At 52.3% G+C, this 16,546-nt stretch overlaps 2 protein-coding genes across 6 annotated transcripts in view; both read left to right on the top strand.

Moving 5' to 3' along the window:
• The window catches only part of KIAA1671 (KIAA1671 ortholog), a 185,392-nt gene extending 178,176 nt beyond the window's left edge, over positions 1–7,216 (top strand). For all 4 annotated transcript variants that reach the window (XM_067014673.1, XM_067014674.1, XM_059039521.2 and 1 more), the window contains 2 exons: positions 707–789; positions 2,019–7,216. In XM_067014673.1, coding sequence (XP_066870774.1) covers positions 707–785 — 79 coding nt within the window. In that variant the 3' untranslated portion in view covers positions 786–789; positions 2,019–7,216. The remainder of the gene's footprint in view (positions 1–706; positions 790–2,018) is intronic.
• A 705-nt stretch (positions 7,217–7,921) lies between these two features.
• Positions 7,922–16,255, top strand: CRYBB3 (crystallin beta B3). 2 transcript variants are annotated; one of them, XM_067014675.1, is made up of 7 exons: positions 7,922–7,983; positions 9,301–9,663; positions 11,046–11,140; positions 12,678–12,796; positions 14,141–14,273; positions 14,604–14,746; positions 15,952–16,255. In XM_067014675.1, exons 3-7 carry the CDS (start codon positions 11,066–11,068, stop codon positions 16,115–16,117), a joined length of 636 nt encoding a protein of 211 aa, XP_066870776.1. In that variant the 5' UTR covers positions 7,922–7,983; positions 9,301–9,663; positions 11,046–11,065; the 3' UTR covers positions 16,118–16,255. The 2 variants fall into 2 exon arrangements, with proteins under 2 accessions (XP_066870776.1, XP_058895508.1); XM_059039525.2 differs by lacking the exons at positions 7,922–7,983; positions 9,301–9,663; positions 11,046–11,140 and having other exon boundaries at positions 12,516–12,796.
• Positions 16,256–16,546: the final 291 nt, after the last annotated feature.

Below are 16,546 nucleotides of genomic sequence, written 5' to 3'. Positions count from 1 at the left end.
ACACAGGGAGAGAGAGAGAGAGAAGGACTTATTTTAAGGAATTGGTTTTCACAATTGTGGACGCTGACAAGTCCAAATTCTGCAGGGTAGACAGGCAGGTTGCAGACCTGGTGAGGAGCTGGTGTTGCAGTTCAGGTCCCAAAGGCAGTATCTTGGCAGAATTCCCTCTTCTTCTGGGGAGCTTGGTCTTTTTCAATTAAGGCCTTCAACTGATTGGATGAGGCCCACCCATGTTACGGAGGGTAATCTGCTTTGTTCAGAGACAACCGGTTTAAATATGAATCTCATCTAAAAAATAAAGTAAAATACCTTCATAGAAATAGCTAGTGTAATGTTTGACCAAACAGCTGGGCGCTGTGGCCTAGCCAAGTTGACACACAGAATTAACCCTTACGGGCAGGAACCTGGGTAGAGAGCTGGAAGGATGGATGGATATTGGGGTGGCAAATGGATGGAGAGAAATAATTTTATGGAAGCATGACTCTCTGCTGCAGATTATTTCACAGAATGGATGCACCGTGATTTATCTAACACTCTTCATTTTGGAGCACTTCGGTTAATTCCTGTTTCAATCATGTCGACATGGGCATCTTTGCTGCCTGCGAGTGTGGCTCAGCCCCCACCCACATGGCGGCAGGAGAATTGGGTCCCTCAGGGAGTCCTCGGTCAGGCTCACACTTGACTCGCACTGCCTTTGCGGTTTCAGATCGGAAGAGCCCTCTCCGCAGTGGCTAAAGGAGCTGAAATCCAAGAAGAGGCAAAGCTTGTATGAAAATCAAGCTTGAGCAGGTATGAGGGGCTCTGGAGGGGAGACCTGGACAGAGCCCGCGATCTGAGGAGCAGGGAACTTGGGCCGGGAGGAAAAGGCTCAGAGACTTGGGATGCTGTACCCTGGAAAAGAGAAGGGAAAACATGGTTGAGGGTGTTTTGGGTTCCCGTAAAGAGGGTGGCAATGATCTGCTGCTTCTTAGGGGGAAAAAAACACAGTTGGACGGCCTGGGGTGGGTGGAAAGGGCATGGACTCTGGTCTCATGCCCTTGGCCAGCCCTTCTCACTGTATCTCAGGCCCCCTTTATAAATTGAACGGGCAAGACAGCTTAATCTGAAATGTCCCCGATTTCTACATTCCTATACAACCTGTATAATTAAAACTTAATTTGAAAAAAAAAAGAAATTAAAAAATCGAACGATTAGATACGCCCTGGTGATTTAACTTCTTGAACTTTAGTTTGCCCATCTGTAAAATGGGGTAGCAGCGCCCGTGTTGCCGAGCGGTCCAGAGGACTCCCTGAGAATGGACCGGAAGTCCCTGGGAGAGGAACACATGGCTCTTGCTCCGTCAGAGTCAGCTCTGCTCTGAGCAGCTCAGGAGACCCACCACCCCTTGTCCACAAACCTGAAATCCAGAAAGCTCGCAAAACAAAGCACCTCCATCCCTTATTCAGTGACAAAACCTGACCTGCATGGATAAAATACTATTTAGACTCTGTTTTCCCCATTTTATATGAATATCCATACATAATACCGCAAGCATATTATGTGCTTCATTATGGGGGTGTCGCATAATGTATGTATGTATTATATGTTACATAACATTTACATATAAGCATATATATGTCTGCATATATGTATCTCATGAACTCAAAATTTCTAAATTCCCCAATAAATCCATGCTCTAGGATTTCGGATAAGGGATCAGAGCCTGTGTTTATTTGGTGCTCAGTGCTGCACCCACGATACCTCAGTGAAGCTTCCGGCCATCCACTTGAGGACACCAATGCTGGCACCCTGACCTGACCCTAAATTTCACGTTCATTCCACCATATCCAGCCGTCCGCCACCTTCCCCATCCCACCCCTCAAAAAAAAAAAAAAAAAAAAAAAGTCGTCTTTCTTGGCCTGTAGCTTGTGGGGTGGCCGTCTTGGGGAGCACCAGAAAAGTGTTTAGGGCTCGATGATGGGGAGAAATGGTGTCTCTTGTCCCCCCTGCTGACCCCAGGACTGTCCCTTCCTCTCCAGACAGGGGGCACTGCCACGTCTAATGAACAAGCCTTAACTGTCAGCACCCGAAGACGAGGGCCTGCTGCTGCTGCTGCTTCCTGCACACACCTGGGCCCTTCCGGCCGGTCTGTCTGTCGGTCGGGTGGAGAAGGCTGCCCAATGCCCCCCCCCCACCCCGCTCACCACAGGCTCTCCCGGACGGATCGGGCCAGGAAGGCTCACCCTCCACGAGCACGTGCTCTGTCTCCCCAGACAGCACTTCAGGCTGCGAAAGAAGCCAGGCGGCCCAGAAACGTCCATGCTGGTGGTTTTGTTTGGTTTTGTCGAATGTAAAAATGTGCATTTCTCCCCATTTTAAACCCCTGCGGCAGCTCCAGGAACATGGTTGTAAGGCTGGACCGTCTCCCCTGGGTTCTGAGTCGCGAAAGCGGCTCTTCCCCCCGAACCCCACCCAGGTCTGGTCTTTTTTTGGAAGGACATTTCCAAGGAAGATGAAACCATACATTTCCTGCCGTAACTGTGGTCCCAGCAGTACCACCGGGTTGGGGGCTTTGGTCGCTCCTTTGGCGAATTCCTTCTCCCTCTCGAAGAATCAGCGGTTCTGATCTTTAAACACACCCACCCTCATTCTTTCAAGTGTATTTATCCTCCCAGTGGGGCTGTGTGCAGAGCTTGCCTGTTCCATTGTACATCACGTTTTGTTTGCTTTAGAAGGCGAGAAAGCAATAATCCAGCCAACTTTCTTTGAAATTTGATATGTATATATGTTTTTATGTTAAAGAACAGGAGGAGAGGCGTGTGAATAGTTTGCTTGAAGTATCCAATCATCTCAGGTTATCTTATCCCTACCCCAGGCTTTTTAAAAATTCTAATTGTCACCCTGGTGTACACTTTCCTGGTTCCTATTCATTCGAGCTCTGATTTCTGTAGGGTGACCTTTGTCCCTTGGCCTCAAGGTTCAAAGAACTGCAGCCCAAATGGCAGTGCCTTTCCCTCCCAAACATCAGACCCACCCGAGAGGCTTTTTCTCCAAAGTCCCTTTCTGAACACCTGAGCTGCTGGCATAAAAGATCCATTCCCAGTTGGTCTCAGGACAAACGATGAATGAGGGGTCCTTTTTGTTTCTTCTCACCTCTTCTTCCTACCCAACCTCCCCCCAATTCTTCCTCACCAGGTGCTTTTTCTAGGTCCAAATGCAGGAAGGGAGGGTCTTGCTGAAAGCCCTTCTCTGGAGGGGAGTCCCCCCGACCCCCAGCCCAGGAACTCTGGACAGACTTGCTAGACGCTAGGTAACCAAGTGTAGGCTTGCCTTGCCTCTTTTTTTCTTGGCAACTCTAAGCTCATTCCCAGGAATCTCCAAGACCTCTGGGGTCTCCAGTCATGGCTACTCTGTCCTTTTTTTTTTTTTTTTTTGGAAATCCTCCACACCAGCCTCCTCCACCTCTTGAGCTCAAGGCCCCAGCAGTCATCCCAGGGATAGCCGGCCCACCGCCATGTCTGGAGTTGCCATATACTATGTGCCAACCTTGCCCGGGAGATGCCCACGTGTGAGAGAGATGCTTGGGCAGTCCACAGGGAAGCCTGTGGTTGCTGAGGGGCACTGGGGCTGAGCTTCTTAGTGGACCTTTGCTCAGCAGTGGACTTCCCAAGAGGGGAAAGTCTCTCCTAATAAATCCGTTCTTTGCAAATGGTGTCAAAACCCGCTCCCCTTCTCCCTGGCCGCCCGTCCTTCAGTCTCTCTGTTTGTTTCCTCGGCTCTTCTTCCTCCCTTATCTCCCTTGACCACCTCTTTCCTCTCGTGGGTATGGCAGGATGGAGACCCATCCTGTCTCTGCAGGTTAAGACAAGCACCCGGGCCCGAGCGGGGTTGCGGTTCAGCACCATGGACAGTGACAGAGGTGGGGGTGAGAGGCCCTCCCTCCCCGAGTCCTGTTGGCTGAGCTTTGGCTACTGGATGGGCGGTTGTTGGAGCCCGTCACCCGGGCAGCCTTGTGCATCTGGAAACCTCATGCATGTGTGCCTGGAGATTTGGTCCTGCTTGATGATAGTTGGTATTCTCTTCATTCCCTGAGCTTGTGGTCAGTCCGTTCTCTCTGGCCATTTGTGGATTTAATCCTTTCAGGAACTGCTTCAGTTGATTTTTCTTTCTTACTCTTCAAAGATCCAGTTCATGTTTTATTTCAGTTTTGCTGTAGTGTCCAGGTCAATAGGTCCTCTTTAAAAGACACTCCCAGTGTCCTTTGACCCTGATATCTTTTCTCGGCTGCTGTCTTTCTTTGCCTTTCTCAAGGTGGGAAGGCCCCTTGGTACCATCTTAGGCAGTAGGAAGTGACTTGCTCTGTTCGGTCAGCATAGTAATCCTCACCATGCAGAACTCTCAGTTTTGAATTAGTCACGTTTCATCCCGTGTGTACCCAACAGGAAAGGAAAACACTTGAACACAAGATTGACCTGGAGGTCTTCTACCTAACCTCCCACACCTGGGTTGGAAATAAAAAACCCATTTAATTCCTTGGTGATGAGGACACACAAAGTCCCCCCCCCCTTGAAACTGACTGCAGCAGCCTCATCGCTTCGCCACTGAGCAGACGGTCACAGTGGGTCAGGAGCAGCCTTCTCAGTGCAGGCTCCCGTAAGCCCTGGCTCCTGCTATGATCGGGACGACGAAGTTTGCAACCACCGATGCTTAGAGCCTTTGCAGATAGCCAGGCAAATGGGTTATTTATTTCTCTTCTTTCTAAATCAGGTGGGCTCTTGGGGGATAAGCAAGGGGTTGTATGCTAGTTTCTTGAGTTTGCCTGGAGCCACCTTTGGAAATCTGTCTGCTTTTAAACTAACTTAATATGCCTTAATCATTTGTATACGATCAGGTCACCCGCCCTCATCCAGCCCTCCTCCCCTGGGCCTTTGGCTTTCTTTAAAGGAGAGTTTTATACAGAATGCATCAAAAATAAGATGGATAGATAGGTGATTTTTTAAAGTATACTCTCTCTCTCTCTCACACACACACTCTCTCTCTCCTCCTCCATCCCCCCCCCCCACACACCCCCTTTGCACATCAGCATTTTGAGAGCTGGTCTTTGGATAAGTCCATATCTTTTTCCCCTCCAGTAGATCCCCTTCTTCATGGTCTCTTGCCTAATGTAACAGAAGAAGCCTCTGGCCTGTAAAATTACATGGCGCGAGGCCTCAACAATCAGTGTTGTGGAGAATCTCTCAGTACCACCAGAGAAACTCCAGTGGAAGAGAAGCCTCGCTAAACTCCAGGGGAGTTTAGAATGTTGGGGGCTTTGAGTGATGCTTCCCTGCCGGCCTCATGTTGTCTGGGATTCGGGGAAAGGACGATCGGATGGGGAGGTTTTGCAGGGGACAAGCAAAGTCATGTGCTTTCAGACACATGTGTTTTCCCTTGTGCTTCCCAGGAAGAAGTGAGGCCAACTCTAGGTATCGGAGTAGAGGTGAGCCTGAGGTCTTCAACCTTAGAGGCTGTGCAGGGGATTTGGAAAAACCTTAGGCACGGTTTCCCTGAAGGAGACCTCAGCTGCTCCCACCTGGCGCTGACAGCTGCCTTGTCCATTTACATTTTTCATCACGATACCCCCAGACTGCCCCAGGAGCTAGGTGTCATTACAAAGCTAAAAACCCACAGACATGTCGTTGGATCACCTCCAAAACAAAAAGCTTGCTTAAAGGTGACGTGGGCCTGCGTGGAAGACAGCATCCCACCCAAGGAGAGGACTCTCAAGCCGGCCGCTCCGTCTCTCCTCCTCCATCCCTGTGGTCCCTCCCACACAGCCCTGTCCCTCTAACACAGGAAGCTAGATGATGGTTGTTTTTGTGCAAACTAGCATTTCAGGGTGAGGTCTGCAGGGAGGTGGGAGAAAAACTCTATCCACCGGGAATTGAGCCCCCTCCAATTTATGCCGTGGCGAGTCACTACAGTAATGGAGAATCCTTCTATAACCTCCAACTGTGCCTTTCCTCCTCCAAGATGTGATAAAACAGGAAAGCAAAAAAGAAGCCCCATGGCATGGTGATTCCATGGGGTGGGAGGGAGCCACTTAAGGGAGAGCGGACCTGCCCCACATCTGGAAGGGGGTCCACCTTGGGCCCCACCCCCTTAGGGAGTGATGGATCTGAGCCCTGTGCTGGGAAGCTGCCAGGAGTTACCCTGTTGGAATTCTGGGCAAGTCGAGGGTCTGGAAACATAGAACCGTGTAGAAAACCAGTAGGCATGAATGTGCTGAGTCTTGGTCTGTATCTCCTTTGGCCCCCATCACCCCTCTAGAGATTTCTTTCTTTTGTCTAGGTTGGTTCCTGCAGGGAGGGTGCCAGAAAGCCAGGTTCCTGGAAAGTCAGCCTGAGATTTTCCAGCAAGGTAACCTCTCAGCCACACCCTGTTGTCCTCCCAGAATCTCCTTCAACAGACACCCTCACACCTGGCACCGCACCACCTCCTCCCGTGAATCAGCCTGGCACTGTTTTAACAATCTCCGGTGGCGTCACGCCTGCGAAAAAAAAAAAAAAAAAGTGATGCCGTTGTCTAAAGAATGATCTCATTCCACATAGCCTTATAGATCCTGTAAATACGGGGCTCATAAAAGTCATGTGTTGTGTTACTGAAGATATTTTGTACTGTGTCGTTTCCTAAATCATACCAACATCCTACAAGTCCTGCACTTCCCAGGTGATTACAATCCTCAAAATGCTTTGTAAGATGGAGGGGGGAGTGGAAATATATATCTATACGTACGCTATGTATTTTCCTAACCTTTCTTCTGGGTCCCTTCCTCGGATATTTGAGTCACGATCGAAAGGGAACTCGAGTCCTGTGCGCAAGAAAGCTGAAGTATCCTGCCAATTGGTGTCCTTGCAGTTGCCTTATGAATTCACAGGCTCCAGGAGCTCTGAACAGAAGGTGGTCTACCGGCACTTTATCCAGTCCCAGAAATGATCTCTAACCGTGTGACTGAGAATTCATCTAGAAAAACCTATATTTTTAACACCAAAACAAACGGGGCTTCCCGGACCTCACGGAGTATTGGATGTCTACCAGTGCTTTTCTATTTTGTAACTGTAAAGAGGTTTCATACGCACAGCAGAGCAGTTGCGAATCTGGCCGACTGCCCTAAAACAAGATGACCTTTGCATGTACAAAGACGTTGCATTCAGACTCGGAAAACGGCAAATAAAGCTTTGACGCGAGCTGCACTGGAGACGTCAGCGTGTCGGTGTGTGAATGAATGGACTCCGCCATGCATGCATGCCTGTCCCCAGCTGAGTCAGTCTCTCCGCCATGCCGAGCTGGGGGCCAGACAGCGGGATCGCGCAGCAGGGGTCCTGGGAAGGGGGGGCCAGTGGAGGCAAAGCAGGATCTCCATTCGACGACGTGGGGTTGGGTCCTCATCCTGCCTCCTCCTGGCTGTGGGGTATCTCTGAACCCCCACGGTTCTCCAGAATGGGGGTGGTGACAGCGATAATAGTGGGCAAAAGTTAAAGGCAGTGGCTCTCAGCTGGGTGGTTTGTGTCCCCCGCACGACATCTGGCAATGACAGGAGACGCTGTTTTAGTTATTACAGGGACGGGAGGGAGATGCTACTGGCATCTAGTGGGTGGAGGCCGGGGATGCTGCTCAGCGTCGTACACTGTGCAGGACAGCCCTCACACCCCATCGCACAGAACGATCCGGCCCCAGATGGCAATGGGGCCAAGATTGAGAACTCTAGGTTAAAGAAACGTGGGCCAGGAAATCTGGGCACATAGTAGGTCTTCAGGATCCTAAAGGAACTGATGGGGGTTGGGGAGTCAGGCCTGATAGGCTGTCGCACCTCTGTCTTCCCCCTTATATCCCCAGCAGGTGGCGGCTGCATCCCAGGTTAAGGGGTTGAGACCAGCTCTGCTTTCCATGAGCGCCAGAAGAAAGCAGCCTCTTGGTTTGAACTGTCAACAGTAGGCAGGATCCTCAGTGATGAAAAGCTAGAAGGTAACGCTGTGCTGAGTGTTTTGCTTTCGTGATCTCTCAGTGGCTCGAGGAGAGAGAGAAGCTTCTCCATTTACACATGAGGAGACTGTGATTCTGACCTTCATTCACTCACCCAAGGTCACACAAGTCCACCTGTTTCCAGAGCCCAGCTGTCACGCACATCTCCAGGGATGCAAGGAGGTTGGGTTTTATGCTGACTTGAGAATGTCGGCTAAAAACGAACAACAACCAAAGAAAATCCTCCTGGCTAACAATTTACCCCTTTGCCCTCATTATTTTATTCATTCAGCAATCATTAAATACAGGTTCCCCTCCACTATCCGAAAGTAGAGCGTTCCTCTGAAACCTTTCCTAAGCTGCAATGGCATAAATTGAAGAAGCAATTACCTGGGGACACATCTTGCTGACAGATGCACAGAGGAAATGGAGATAAAACACAGATGCTCTCAGACACAGTTCAAAGCTCTGGCCGCCTGATGCTGAGATACTACGGAGCGTGGTTCCCACGGAAGGCACTTGGTTGCACCACTCGCTGCTTGGGGCTCACCTCGCCGCTGTCATGACTCGTTATAAAATGAACACAACGTGATTTTTGCTTTTCACCCTTTTTTTTGTAAAAGCAAAAATTCTCTGGATTTCTTTCCATTAAAAAAACAGGTACTAATGTAGGCCTTTCATAAAAGCAAAGTAGCTTAAGGCAAACTTTTGAAAAGCCAGGAAATTTTGTAGCTATCACAGGCAAAATTATACTTTGTTAGGCACACACACAAAATGCATGGATCTTTTTTTGGGGGGGTCATAAATAAAGAGACTATCATGATCATCTTTATTTCTATTTAGCCTAAGAGCTGGGCCCTGGAGGACGCCAACCCCTTCTCCTCGTCTCTGCTGTGTGACCCTGGGTGAGTGACTCCACATCTCTGAACTGTTTCCCCCTCTATAAAGTGGAGATCATAATTCCTCCCCTAAAGAGGGCTGCGTGAGGATTGAACATACTGCTCATGGAGCTGGCCCGGTGCCGTGCACATAGTAGGTCTTCAACAAATGGTCACTGTTATTCGTCAATGGATAACGAAATGTATAACGAAAATGAATCTTTGTATAACAAATCTTCTGTGTAACGAAAATGAATCTTTGTTGGGTCTGTTACCACATCTTGTGGAAATGTTTGGATGGATTTACACCCAACTTAGAGGGTATGTTCAGGGTGATCTGACTTAAAATTCAGGCCACATGGCACGTGGGAAAATTGAGAGATTCTGGGACCCCTCACTTTAAGAACTGGAGCCATTCCAAGGATGTCATGCACCCCAATAGGAAGATGGTGGAGCTGAGAAACCAAAGGAAGGAAGTTGAGGACACTGAGATCTTTACACCCCGATGCCCCCTGCCTGGTGCTGCCGGGCTTCCCACAAAGCTGATGCGGTCCGTCTGCCCCCAGGAAGTCATCAGAGGCCACGGATGAGGACACAGAGGCATGGGGGCCTCCCTGGGCCTGCTATTGGGGTGAAGTGGCCCGCACAGAATCAGGTGGACAGGGCGCTGCCTCAGCAAGCCAGGATGTGCTGGGCTGTCAGAAAACACCCATAAATAGGACGGTCCCTGCAGAAGCGGACTGAGTCTGCAGACGGCATCGGCCCCTCTGTTCTTCTCAAGGCGACTGCAACAGGTTCATTCTGGGTATGTGGGGAGAGAGAGAGACAGGCCCAGACCTTGGTGGTCTCCGGGGGGCATGCACAGCTGGCCCCCTGCACCAACCAGGGATCCACGTGAGGGCTGGAGCCGAGAGGGAGGACGCAGGACAGCCACCAAGCCAGCTGGTGTCTGAGGGCGTGGGCAGGGTCGAGCCCTCGGCTGTGAGCTTAGGGCAGGGGCCCACAAAGACTGAGCACCGCTGAGGAAGGGGAGTGGGCAAACTGGGGGGCTGCCACATCTGCTGAGAATCCTCTGTGAGCTGGACCTCCCATGAGCTGGACCAGGCCCTGTTTCCTGCTGAGGCTGGACACAGGCAGACAGACAGCCCGCAGGCTACGCCTCCCTGGGCCTGTGTCCTGAGTATATGGGCCACGCAGCTCATCTACTTCCAGGAACGTGGGGTGTGGCTGAGGTGCCTTCTGGGCCACTGTGGACGTCTGAAATGGGCATGTGTGTGTGCAAGAGAGAGAGAGGGGCTGTGTTTGTGCAACAGGTGGGGAGTGACCGTGTACAATGACCACGGGAGCTTGTGTGTGTGCGTGTGTGTGCGTGTGCGTGTGCACCTGTGCACGTGCTGATGAGCAGGAGAACAGTCCTGTGTGTCTGTGTGTGCAGAATCAAAAGAATCCTTCCACGCGACTGATGCAGTCCCAGTGGTGTGTGTCACAGTCCCTAGGGATGAAGGGGAGCCGTCTGTCTGTCTGTTTGTGTCTGTGTCTCTTTAAGTGGCTGGAGCAAAGTAAGTGCTCCATAAATGCGTATGAAATGAATAAGTGAATGCAGAGAAACTGGACTGGAGCCGGTGTGCCAGGACCTGGTCCGGCATCATGCTTTCTCTAGATGTCTGTCTGTCTGTCCATCTCCCACCAGTCTGTGGTCTCTTCCTCTCCATCACCCAGCACAGGGTCAGGCACCAACTGGGTTCTCACGGAACCTCTGGCAAGTGAAGGAGTCAGTGAACAAAAGACTATACTGCTTTGGGGTGCAGAGGCGGGAGAGATTCCTGTAGAGGAAACCCCGGCAACGCCCACCCTCTGAGCAGGGTCTGGAGGTGCTGTGTCCGCACAGAGCTCCGGGCGTGGGGGAAGGGCACGCGCTTTGGAGCCCAGTCCCAGCCCCACCTGACTGGGCCTCGGGATTGCGCTCTGTAAAATGGGGATCCTGATCCCCCTGACTGTCCCGGTCCCTGTGGTCCATGGTAGATACTAAGGGGGTGTTTGCTGAATGACTGAATGACCCCAGGTAGGTTGTGAGCAATGACCACATCTCAGAGGCAGTCAAGTTCCGTAGCTCAGCCTCGACTCCAATCACGTCAACACCTGGTTTTGCCCGGGTGCACCTGGTGACTCTTTTGCCTTTGACGGAAGCCACAGGTGTTCCTGGGGCGATGGCGGAGCAACACAGCGCGCCGGAGCAGGCTGCCGCCGGCAAGAGCCACGGAGGCCTCGGGGGCGGCTACAAGGTACCGGGCAGGGACGGGGTCCCGGGGGCTCTGGGCCCGGGGCTGCTCTTGGTCCTCGGGGTCAGCCTCCTGGCCGGGCAGCCTCTCTCCAGAAAGGAGCCACAGCCCTTCCGGCCAGCTTGGACCACGAGGACATCTCCCCGGCCTGCGATAAATTCACTTCATGGCTCTGCCCCGTCTTTCCTCTTCTGTGTCCTTGTCTGCAAAATGGAACTGGTCACGCGCACCCTGCCAGTCTCAATGCGGGTTTCGGGAGACACGGCACTGACTCTCCTGCCTGACCTTGGTCCAATCCCCGGTCCTCTCTGGGCCTCAACAGCCCCATCTTTAAAATGGGGATGGTACCCACACTTCTCAGTGTGAGAGCTCAATGCATGTGCCATTACCATGGCCAGCTAACGGAGGAATCTGAGAGCTGGGATTTGTTGGCTCTGTCTTTTTTTTTTTTTTTTTTTTTTTTTTTTTAGTTTTTGGCCGTGCTGCGTGGCATGTGGGATCTTAGTTCCTTGACCAGGGATCGAACCCGCGCCCCCTGCATTGGAAGCGCGGAGTCTTAACCACTGGACCGCCAGGGAAGTCCCGGCTCTGTCCTTTCTAAGCTATCCCGGGGGCTTTGAGATGGGGTCCAGGAATGGATTGACTAAGGAGATAACTGGGGGCTTTAACCAGAAAGGTGCACACCGGGAGGGGAAGAGCAGCAAAGAGGCCTGCCTGGCTCTGGGCTTGAGTCGTGGGTGAATCAGCCTTTGCCCTGTGGACTCCCAGCTTCCCCGTGGGGAGGGCTGCCCAGAGGCAGCCGCCCACCGGAGAAGAGCGTATCACTGCCGGCCCTCCCTGGCTCCTTTTGACATTTGGCTTTCCCCTGACCACGCCAGTGCTCCGGAGAAAAGAGCCAGCTGTCTTATTGAATCCATGCCTCCACGTAACTTGCTGTGCAGCCCAGGAGGCTTTCTGAGCCGCCCTTGACCCTTGTATAAAGGGACCAGAGCCAATGTTCCCCAGGGACCTGCTACAAAGACAGTTTGTGCTTCTAGGCGGGTGAAAGAGGCAAAAACTTCCTCTGCCTTTGCAACCACTTTCTCTGGGGTGTAGGGACAGGTGAAGTTCAACTGTTGCAAACTGGAGTTTTATTTGTCCTGCACAAGACTTTTTAAATGGAGAAATTTCACATTAAGGAAATTACAGATTTCTGGCTTCTCTCGAAAAGCTTAGAAGGGGGCCCACAGTCCCTCCTAACCACAGCGGCTTCATTTCCCTACAGTTATTCCTCTGGTTATTTTGGTCATTTTGCTTTACTTGATTTTGCACTGCCTCCGGCCAGATACCAGAATTGCAATCCCTGGATTAATGGGGGTTCCTGGAGGTGTTCCCCTCCATGGCCACCAGGGGGCAGGGCAGCCCTGTGGCGGCGCTGGCTTCAGGCCTGTACGAGCGGATGGCAGTACCTCCCTCCAAGGCCCTAAAGAGGACCTGGCAGGACACAGGCTGGGGCTGGGAACCCTGCCCCGGTGGGATGCTCAGGAAGCTGCCCTTCCAGGTGATCGTGTACGAAATGGAAAACTTCCAGGGCAAGCGGTGCGAGCTCTCGGCTGAGTGCCCCAACCTGACAGAAAGCCTGCTGGAGAAGGTGGGCTCCATCCAAGTGGAGTCGGGGCCGTGAGTACCTGCACCCCCAGCCCCTCCTCACAGCCCTGAGCCCTCCGGAAGTCGGGAGGTCCAGGATCAAGCTCTAGATCTGCTGTGGGGCCTTAGGCAACTCCCTTCCCATCTCTGGCCTCAGTTTTCCCACCTGTAAGATAAGAGCATTGAACTGTGATTTTCTTGGAATCTTTCTAACTCTCCATCTCTGAGGTCAGCTGCAGGGCGCTGTGGAGAGAGAACAGAGGAAGACACCCGGCCCCTAGCTCAGTGCCTACTAGTGGGATTTAATAGTTTTAATAATGATGATAATATCTAAATTCTAATGTGCTTTATATCACTGAATCCCTCTTGACAGATGAAGAAACTGAGGCCAAAGTGGTCACGTGTCCTTTCCACGTCCGCATGGCAAGCAGGAGTCCCAACTGGACCCTGAATTCTTCAGGTGGAAAGTCCAGGCTCTGGTACTACCCACTTGGGTGATCCTGGGCAAGGTGCTTCACCCTCTTGGCCTCTATTTTCTCATCTGTCAAATGGGATAATAAGGGTACATACTTGAGAGAGAGTTTTTGTGAAAATGAAGGATGCACATAAATAATGACAAATAATAGTCACAATAGCACTCACAATATAATAGTAAGAAGAAGAAAAATGAGAGGAGGCGGGGGAGGAGCAGGAGGAGGAGGAAGAGAAGGAGGAGAAGAGGAGAAGGAGGAGATGTCTCTGGAATACTTACCGTGTGCCAGGCATTGCATTTAAAACGTTTCTGAGAGACTTCCCTGGTGGCGCAGTGGTTAAGAATCCGCCTGCCAATGCAGGGGACACGGGTTTGATCTCTGGTCCGGGAAGATCCCACATGCCACGGAGCAACTAAGCCCGTGCGCCACAACTACCGAGCCTGCTCTCTAGGGCCTGCGAGCCACAACTATGGAGCCCGCGCTCCTAGAGCCCTTGCTCCGCAACAAGAGAAGCCACCGCAATGGGAAGCCTGCGCACCGCAGTGAAGAGTAGCCCCTGCTCACCGCAACTAGAGAAAAGCCTGCGTGCAGCAACGAAGACCCAATGCAGCCAAAACAAACAAACAAACAATTAAATTAAATAAATAAAAAGTGTCTGAGCAGCCTACACGGAGGCTGCGCATAAAATAGATGATCGATACTCTTACCCAGGATGGTTTTCTGACTCGGAGTCTCAACTCCCAGTATGTTCTAGCAGCTCCCTCAATACCAGGACCAGGGATCAGCAGTAGTGCTGGACGGAAGGTGCAGGGTCAAAAGTCAGCAGCTCTTGGGCACCCCCCTCACTAGTCTTGGGTCCTCCCCCAGGGCAGCAGAGGCGACCCAGGCCTCTTTCCTCCCGCAGGTGGCTGGCATTTGAGCGCAGGGCCTTCCGCGGGGAGCAGTATGTCCTGGAGAAGGGAGATTACCCTCGCTGGGACGCGTGGTCCAACAGCCACCGCGGTGACAGCCTCCTGTCCCTCCGGCCTCTGCAAATTGTGAGTATAGCGCCTAGAAGCAGGACACGCCTGGAGCTCGTGAGGCAAGCTCCTTTCGCCAGCTCAGCCGAGGGCTTGGCTGGCATTCTCCGTGAATAATTCTGATCTCCTGCCACCCTCTCTGTGCCTCGGTGTCCCTATCTGCTAAATGACAGAGCTTTGAACCAGACCTGAAAGGCCCCTCTTGGTTTCACGGCTCTCTGACTCTAAAATTCCTAAGGAGACCAGCTCTGGGGGTGGGCGTCATTTGCCTTAATTCTTTCCCGGAGCCTCCCTGCCCCCTGCTCTGGGCATGGGAGCCTCCGGTTCACCCCGTGGTCTTGCCCCCAGGACGGTCCAGATCACAAGCTGCATCTCTTTGAGAACCCGGCTTTCGGCGGCCGCAAGATGGAGATAGTGGATGATGACGTGCCCAGCCTCTGGGCTCACGGCTTCCAGGACCGTGTGGCGAGCGTCCGGGCCATCAACGGGACGTAAGGGACCTGACCCCGCTCTTGCCCCTGCCCTGTCCTCCAGTTAGCACGCCTCTGGCTCCACACAGAATCTTTGCTCACAATTTCCTACACGGCTGACGTTTCCTGCTCCTTCAGGTCTGGAGGTCCTTCACTCAAGTTCGTGCATCTACACCAACCTTGCTCAAAGCCCCATTCAAAATCCCCCATGATGCGAATCTCCAATTGCTCGCATTCCTGCACCATTGGATATCCAGGAAGCCTTGACTTATAGACAGTTTCCTCTCTTTTTTTTTTTTTTTTAACCACGTGAAATCTGTCCCCCTTACCTGTCTCCGTCAAAGTCTTCACTCCTTTTCTCAACATCCCTAGGCCCTTGAACTCAGATATTTTTTTTTCCTTTTCACCGTCCTTCTTACCAGGGAACCCAGCCTGTATGTAAGTGTGGCTTGAGTAGTACATAGGAGAGTAGACTCATCACCTCCCTCCTTCTGGGCTTGATATCTCTGTGAATGCAATCTTAGGATCACCATGCCTTTGTCCAGGTGACTGTATCTCACTTGCAGGCTTGTGATCTGGGGTTGGGCCTTGAAAGGTGCCACCTCCACCTGATAATAATGTATTCAACAACTTTTTACTAAGTTATCACCTATGGTCAGGGTATGGGGGCAACAAGAACTATACAGTTCCTCCCTCGAGAATTTCACAGTCTTATAGGGGAGACAGACAAGGAAATAGTATGCACAATTCGTTGTGATCAGAATTGTGATGGGGGATGTACAGGGGCTCTCAGGGTCCTGAGGAGGCACTCGATTCAGCCTGGGGGTGTCAGGAAGGGCTTTCTGGAGGAGGAGATATCTGAATTGGTATGTAAAGGATACTAATGAAAGAGGAGATGAAATAAGGTTGAGGCAAGGACAAGCATTCCAGGCAGGAGGAACAGCATGTGTAAAGGCTCAGAGACATGCAAGTTCAGGGCGAATCGAATGAGACAGGCTGGAGTGTGGGGTATAAAGAAGGAATGAGACATGCGGCTGGAGATGCTACGTGAGAATCTTGTGGGCAGGACTAGGAGTTTGAGTTCATCCCGAGGGCACTGGGGAGCCAGGGAGGGACTTAGGCAGGTGGAGAGCACGAGCAAACGCTGGTTTTAAAAGACTCGGCCTCGCTTGGAGGCGAGAGATTGGACACTGGCCCTCGTCACCCCGACCTTGGTCTCCCCGCAGGTGGGTTGGCTACGAGTTCCCCGGCTACCGCGGCCGCCAGTACGTGTTTGAGCGGGGCGAGTACCGCCACTGGAACGAGTGGGACGCCAGCCAGCCGCAGCTGCAGTCCGTGCGCCGCATCCGCGACCAGAAGTGGCACAAGCGCGGCTGCTTCCTCAGCAGCTGAAGGGCGCCCAGGCCCCAGTGGCCCAGGCCCGCCCTGGGGGGCAGCAAGGGCAAGAAGAGGCGGCTCCAGGGCCGGGGTGAGGGCCTGTCTGGCCGCCCTTCCCCAGAATCTGCTCAATAAAGCCTGGGGCCGGTCCCCCACCTGCCATGTTGCTCCATGTCCCTTTCTGAGGGGGCTGGGCCCCAGGTGGAGCCCAGGGGAGGGGCAGGAGGAAGGAGGCTGGGCCTTGAGGGTTCCGAGAGCCCCAAGGGACGGCTGTGAGCTCTGCTCCCTCTCGAAGCTCTGGTCCTTATCGGGCAGAACCACACGCGCATCCGGCCCTGATTTTGTGTCTGTCTGCCTGTGTCTCCATCTGTCAGTCCGTTCATCCATCCATCCTTCCAGCCTTCCTTCCATATTTCTGTGTTTTCTTCTGTCCATTGATTTATC

The sequence above is a fragment of the Kogia breviceps genome, chromosome 15 (genome assembly GCF_026419965.1).
Source record: "Kogia breviceps isolate mKogBre1 chromosome 15, mKogBre1 haplotype 1, whole genome shotgun sequence".
NCBI lineage: Eukaryota > Metazoa > Chordata > Mammalia > Artiodactyla > Physeteridae > Kogia > Kogia breviceps.
Note: the sequence above shows the minus strand (reverse complement) of the source record. Positions and strands in the feature narration are given on the sequence as shown.

Bases quoted from the DNA above. Each gene is read 5' to 3' on its own strand.
- CRYBB3 (XM_059039525.2), top strand. From the start codon at position 12,516: ATGGCCACCAGGGGGCAGGGCAGCCCTGTGGCGGCGCTGGCTTCAGGC. The intron at 12,797-14,140 runs GTGAGTACCTGC...TTCCTCCCGCAG, and splicing joins ATCCAAGTGGAGTCGGGGCC to GTGGCTGGCATTTGAGCGCA. The intron at 14,747-15,951 runs GTAAGGGACCTG...GTCTCCCCGCAG, and splicing joins GTCCGGGCCATCAACGGGAC to GTGGGTTGGCTACGAGTTCC.